Here is a 7355-nt window from a genome sequence, read left to right as displayed (position 1 = left end):
AAACCGTATTAATGTTTTGTCCTAAGGTATGCCGAAAGATGCCAGGAGCTTTTTTACCCCTCACCCTGTCTCCCAGTTGCTATTCCATTCATTCTTTCATTAATTTAGATCAAATATGACAAGGATGGGATTAAAATACTATCCTACGCATGCCATTTATCCTCACACTATGTCTTAATTGTCTTTAAATATTTGTCATCTTTTCAAAGGAATAATTTATGGTAATAATTCTTTCTGTCTTGCTTCACTTAAAATACAAAAACTCTTTAGAAAATGTAGAATCACAATCGGGGCTACAAGTAAAGAATAAAATGAATGAAATGAAAAAAAAAAAAAAAAATTGCTTCGTTGAAAAAAAAGTGCAAATTTATGAATCTCTTAACGTTTTGAAGAATAAATATATAATTTTGATCTCCATTCTTAGGGTTAATGGAAGGCCACGTCCCATGACAAGTTAACTCTCAAGAAATTAATTGCAGGGATTATATAACAATCTTTGAATAGTGGCAAATAATTTGAATTGACAAATAAGTTCTGTTGGATTATTTTGTCTAACCTTTCATGATATTAGAAAACAATCCTATTCTCTAATTATTTTGGCTTTCTAGGGCAAGTACAAAAGAAATCTTGATATTGTTAAATCGAAATCATTTTCAGTATTCTTAAGATAAACGCCGATGAGGCTCTGCAATCGATGGCTTTACATATTTAGTTCCGACATTCAAATGAGATTTTTCAGGAAACTTCCTATAAAGAGGGTGCGACACGATTTTACGTACACCTTCCAACAATGAATGATAGACAGTTTGGAGACTATGTGACGGGACTTTGACCAACGAGCTTCCAAAGTCAAGCGACAACCATTCGTTTTGGAAGATCTTGCATGATTTTCTGTCATTTATATCCTAATCGAGGGAAATGTGGAAAAATGTGCAGGAAGGCAATCATTTTTGTGAGCATGGTTACATGGCAAGAGTCATTTTGCCTCCATTGATCTGTATAAAATTATTTTTTACTCCTCAATTTTGGAATTAATAAATTGCAACAATTCTATACCAATCATTACGGCAGCAAAAACAGCAATTTTCCGCCATCAGATAGCCTACTCAAATTGTTAAATATTGGCTCAAGATTACTTGGATCAAACGTTCACGACACTGTGTAAGAGGAACACTTAGTTTTGTAATTGACGAATCATTTAACTTAAACATTGGTTCTACAGTTTGAGTTGAGGTTCGATACATTGTGTTGACAGTTTAACAGTGCCTAGATAGACATCAAGGCTAGTTTAAGAATCCTACTGCTTGGAACTATGTAGCATGCAATTTTTATTTTACATGGATGTCTAAATTATCTGGATTTCAAATCATGCTTTAATTCTTTGCTTCATTTTTTGTTTCCTTCCTTGTCGACCGAAATAGAAATCTCAAAAATTCATCTTCAATTTATTATTTTACAAGCATTTTCTTATAAAATTAATGTTTCGAAATATAGTTATCCTTTATTTCATTAGAAAAGATTTTGCAAATTCTGAAATGCAAACCGTTTTCCTTTTTCTCCTAAACTTAAATAGGATCAAATAATTTAACTTGTTAAATTCCATAATAACACTTTAATATTTGTTCATATCATAGCAGCAACAAATCTAGCATATTCAACATCAGCACTAGACTCTCCACTAGCTTCTAATATTGTAATGACATAAAACAAATTTCAAGTGTTACTTAAAAAACAGTGTAAAAGGGCATTACAGATCGACTTAGAGATTCAAATAGAATATGTATCAGACAAAACGTCAAAGTATAACTAGCAACTTCTCAAAATGGGTTTAAATACTTCGAGATTTTCAGTTACTAATAAGGGACAAGAATATTATTGTTGGATGTTAAATGTGATTTAAAAAAGGGATGCCTTACCAAATTTGTAGTTTTGCATTCAACCACTTGCAGTGGCAAGAAATTCACAGGTGCGCGTGCCAAAACAGTCTACTGTAACTCGCAGCGAAACTACACAAAATGCCCGATACTTTATAAAAATCGGAAAAAGATTTTTATCATGAATAAATTTTTGACCCAAGATTCTGCACCTGTAAAGTATGTTTCGGTCAACAGTCTCAGTCAACTTGTCACAAACATTTTTATTTCTGTGACAAAAGCATTTCGATATTCATAAAATTTTTCTTTCTACCACAAGTGGTTAAAGTATGGATGCTAAGATAAATGCCATCAGTTACAGAAAATGAAACATAACTTTTATAAGAATTCTAAAGATGCCAATTTTTTAAATACGTTATGCAGCGATTCGATCCAAATTTGATGTATTACGGTACACCAAAACTAGGAAAATAAGGCGGGCGAATATTTCATTATAACAAAATATTTAAACATAACTGAAATATCAGTCCAAAATATCTTTCGAATATGTGATTTCACATGATAGCGCATTGATTTTAGAATTTTCAGTGAAATACAGTTGCATTCTAAGAAATGTTAGTTCGTTTAAAATTTTGTTAAACACAGATGGCAATTTATTGATAGAGGTGGTTGAAACTAGTCTTTCGTCATTTCTTATCTTGAACCTTTACCTCTGGAGATAGGAAGATTGAACCCAAATTCGAGAATGCTACGCCAAGCACATTTTATATCGCATGCATTGCTCGTTTCCTTCGTAGTTAAAAATCGGATAAATATTCAACTGGAAATGCTTCAAGAATCAACACGTGTCAAGAAATCCCCGTGGAGAGAAAATAAAATGTAGAGATAAGTAGTCAATTTCGGGGATCATTTTCAATAATCAAGTTTTATAAATTTGGAATATTAATTTAAATTAAACGAAATATAGTTGTACAGTTGTATAACACCGTTTTTGTGCAATTTAAACGGATGCACGGTTGGTGCTTAAGTTGAGAATGTTATTCGTTTCCCATGCCTTCTTTTACAAAATAAGTTTATATGCGATGCAAGAAAACCAATAAAGATATCCAAGTAAATAATGTTTTATTATAAAAACAGCTAGTACAACATTAAAATTTCATTTGGAACATTATAAAAATTGGTAGAAACAAAAATAGAAAACCATAACTCTATTCAAGTTTTCAGGATTGTATCTTTTGAAAATTAATATTTGCAGAACTTAAATTTGAAAATTTTATACGAAGCTCAGAGTCATGAATGTTTAGAGTCGAATTTACCAGACTAGATTTCAAACAAATTGTCGGCAAAAAAAAGTGAGTAACAAACTTGGTAATGACATCTTGAGATTCTCTTGGCAGATGCATGAAGCAATATTTTATCCGTAACGGACAGAATCTCTAGATAATTTTTTCACTGTTAAGGCTAGAGATTTCGCTTTTTCTGCAACAGATTTGGCCTTTAGTGCTTTTCCTGCTACTTTGAAAGGAGTGCCCAGTGGGCCTAGGACAACTCCAATGAGCTTCAGCGGTTTGCTCACAACGCCGGCAACGGCACCTTTGACGGAACTAACAGCAGCTCCTAATCCGTACAATACAAATTTCTTATCTTTAAGCTTCTTTTTGATGCGTGAGAATTTATGTATACCTTTTATGGCCATATAAGCTTCCAACTGTTGACAGAAAGCATCCGCGATTAACATGGTGATCAAAAAAACCAAGATTGGTTTCATACCTATAGAAAAAAAAAAACGAGATTTAATTCGTATTAAAAGATTCTGGGAACGTACAATAACATGCTGAATATATAAAACAAAAATTCGAGTTCTCGAATTCAAGTTAAAAAAAAAAAAAACTGTTCTGGGAAAGTTTTCTTTCAAAAATTTCAGATAAAAAAAATGTTGTGGTATCCAAAGTTTGTTTGCTCTATATCCAGTATTACATCAAGGTAACTAAAAAATCGAACTCCGTTTATTTTTGATTCAGTAAGAACAATAAATTGTTAAAAGCTAGAAGTTAAGCACCCGTATCTTTAACATACAAGTCGCCGCTTTCATCATATATAAAATATTTCAACTAAGCACCGCACCCCCAACATCATCTGTTATCTCGAACGGCTGTGTCGCAAGTAGCTAATATGGGAGTATCCAGAAAATGCTTAAGTGGAACCCTTATATTAACCTTTTGTTTATAGGGCAATCTTTACAATGACTTTTTTCTAACAGCATTTGAAGGAACACGAAGAACATATTTCCAATTGAAAGCAGTAGATATCAGCTAAAAATAAATTAATAATGAAATATTTTTAGTTTTAATTATTTCAATTAAAATTCCTGGGTTTATTCTGTACTAAAACTTGATGGTTCAAAAATAAATCTGAAAAATTGATGGTAAAATAATTCGGTAAATAAAGGGTTAAATTCATCTCTTATAATACCACTTTATAATAAATAATGATTTAGAATATTAATATTATTAAAGTAGCATATTATTAAGTCAAATATTATTAGTTGACTTTAGAGGAAAATAATTTGGAAGTCAGCAAATAATTTAATTTTATTTACATTCTTTAAAACAACTTATTTTATGATTTTAAAATATATTTCTAGCTTTCACTTCAGGAAAATTTCCAAAATCCAGCTTTTGGACCAAAGGATCTTCGTTTGACAGAAGATTACGGAACCTTTTTTATTCTACAAGCATGATTTAATTTTAAAAATGAACTTAACAGTAATTGCTAGTAACAAGAATGGTAAAAATCAAAGCAAGCAGCATGAAATCTTTGGAAAACTTTCAAAATTTTTGATAATTAGTAGAACAGCAAACACAGAAGATTTTTCTATTTCGAATTTATAGAAAGCTTTTAAGCTATTTTTGTAAAATAAGATCTTTATACAAGCTCCTAGACCTCTGGAGTAGGGCATTGGCATTGTGCCTCACCTGCCTTCATATTGTTACATAATTTTTAACAGGTGATGGGTAGTAAAATTAAGAAAAGAATTTAAATATTTCAGCTTTTTAAAAATTTACTTAATGGATCTTCGCTATCGAATAAACGATTGCAGTTTTTTTTTTTTTTTTTCATAAATTGAATTGAGATAATTAGATAATGTTACACCAATCTCGGTTCGATTAAGCTGATGAACTAGTAAATAATTCGAATAAAACCGTTTAAAGCAATGAGTGCAAAACAAGTCTACTTGTCTGGATCTTATTACACTATTCGAGACAAGAATTGCAACTGGAATTTTATAAGTACATTAATAGACTTCAAAACTTCGACTCCTCTGTCATTTCACTTTAAAAGAGTTGCAAACAAAAGTATTTGTAAGAAAACTTCATAATCCTAATTTTCGGCAGGAAAATTTTCCACTCGCATTTAATGCATTTTGGTACCAAATAGGGGGGAAAAGACATCGAATAGAATGAGTGATGCAATTCAGTTGCATCTGAATGACATGCAAGAATTTTATTAGTGTTATTCCAATTGAATCTGACCAGGAAATTAAAAGCTGTTCTATGCCTTCCCATTTAGTAAGTTGGAGTAGATCGAGAACAAAAAGAAAAAATATATATATCTTAGATTGTTAACACTTCTGTTTGGAATCAGGATCGTGGTTTTTGAAATCCAAATCCATTAGCGTACGGTGACAGCGTACTGCATACTTCACTTGTTTAAAGATGGTAAATAGAAGGGATTTGCAATGCTATCAAGCTTTCATTTTTCACATTACTGCAGACAAGACATACAACTTGAATATAAAATTAGAATTCATTTAAAGAATAATGCATACACAGTTTCCAGAAGTGGAAGTGAAAACAACCTGTAGACTAATTTCTTAGAAGACGAGTTGGTTGCGTCTGTCTTCTCTAAAGCATTAACTTAGTTTTTACCTTTGAGTTACTGCCAAGTAGCTTAAAGTTTTGAAACATTTTTACAGGAGAAACGTTGCATGAAAACGAAGTGCGTAATCCAAAGTTTTGATCATTAATATACAAAAAGATGTTTTGGAACCAATAAAACTGCATCAACTATAAATATGTGCAAGAAGTCGATATAAAGCAATACACTATATTTTTTGCAATGCGATAACATAGCTCTAACAATCCATTCAAATATCAATGATTAAGATTTATTGTATATTATAATGTATATTATATTATTAGATTTAATGTATATTATACTGATGCACTTTTTTAATAACTGCAGGCAGCTTACGTACTTATCATAGAGAAACTTAAACCAAGCATCCTTAACGCCATTGAAAATGCATTAAGCTTATCTTTAATCTCAAACAGTGTCTAATCACAGCAAATTAAAAACTTTATTATAATAATCTTTCCAATAAATAAAATTAATAATAATAAACTTACGTACCAAGCTATTAAGAGAGCCCGTTTGTAAATAATTTACTGACAGAAAATTTTGTGAAAACTTGAATAACTATTTTCGGCAGCAATGAGCGTGATTCACTTCATACATTTATTTTGCATGTAGGTGTTATTGTGTCAGCTTCTTTACAAGTTGAATCACATGACAGAATCTTCTACATGGAATCTAGAATCTTTGATAGAATAAAAGTGTTGGATTAATTCTCAAAGAAAGATCCAGAAACAAAATAGCACATACAATCTTGTCTAACCGCCATAAGAACTGAAAATTTTAGTAACAAATGCATAAAACATTCACTTCAATATAGAAAATTAATTGAAATTTCCATAGCCTTGAATAAAAACTAAAATGGATCCTAAAATCAACGCATTATTCAGTTCATCTTTGAAATTTTTAAAATTCAGTGTTATTAGAACTCGATTATGAGCTCTTATAATAGTAATGTTCGATTATCTCGATTGATGAGATACCAGCAATTGGTCATCCTGATAGTGGAGTAGTTATGAATATATTCAGTATCAATTGATTAGTTTTGTTCTGAGAGTTTGTTTTGAAATTTTAAAAGCGATACTTTTTGTAGTGAATTATTAAATTTTTTTAAAAATATTTAGGCAGAAATATGACACTAGCTTTGTTTAAATTTTTTAAAAATATTTAAACAGAAATAGGGCACTAGCTGTATTGTTTATAATAGATCAGAATCGTTATAGGATTACATAAAAAGGGTTACTAGAAATGATATTAAGTATTTCTGGAGGGAAAATAGCGGTGTTGATTTAAAGCGAGCTAAGATTGTCAAGGCAAGTGAAGAAAATTGGGTTTTCTGCCAAAATTTCATGAAAATTGCCGTTTTCTTGAATTTAAAGCATATTAAATTTCCGATTAAGCAATGCCTAGGGCCGCTTGAATAAAGGGGAAGTGACAGTAACAAGTCAATTAAAAATGTTTTTAATTTAGTTATCACATAAATAAATTTATAAAAAAAATACAAATTTCATGAATCATGAAGTTTTACGCTTACAATCTGTGCTTATATTGAATTATTTAAATTAT

At 30.7% G+C, this 7355-nt stretch overlaps 1 protein-coding gene across 2 annotated transcripts; it reads right to left on the bottom strand.

The window, feature by feature from the left end:
* Positions 1 to 2985: 2985 nt before the first annotated feature.
* Positions 2986 to 6640, bottom strand: LOC129958947 (uncharacterized). 2 transcript variants are annotated; one of them, XR_008783351.1, is made up of 2 exons: positions 6288 to 6640; positions 2986 to 3644 (listed from the first exon to the last, which is right to left on the bottom strand). XR_008783351.1 is itself a non-coding variant. In XM_056071701.1 (2 exons), exons 1-2 carry the CDS (start codon positions 6170 to 6172, stop codon positions 3289 to 3291), a joined length of 396 nt encoding a protein of 131 aa, XP_055927676.1. In that variant the 5' UTR covers positions 6173 to 6241; the 3' UTR covers positions 2986 to 3288. The 2 variants fall into 2 exon arrangements, 1 of the variants encoding a protein (XP_055927676.1); XM_056071701.1 differs by lacking the exon at positions 6288 to 6640 and adding an exon at positions 6133 to 6241.
* Between the last annotated feature and the right edge of the window lie 715 nt (positions 6641 to 7355).

Source organism: Argiope bruennichi, chromosome X1 (genome assembly GCF_947563725.1).
Source record: "Argiope bruennichi chromosome X1, qqArgBrue1.1, whole genome shotgun sequence".
NCBI lineage: Eukaryota > Metazoa > Arthropoda > Arachnida > Araneae > Araneidae > Argiope > Argiope bruennichi.
Note: the sequence above shows the minus strand (reverse complement) of the source record. Positions and strands in the feature narration are given on the sequence as shown.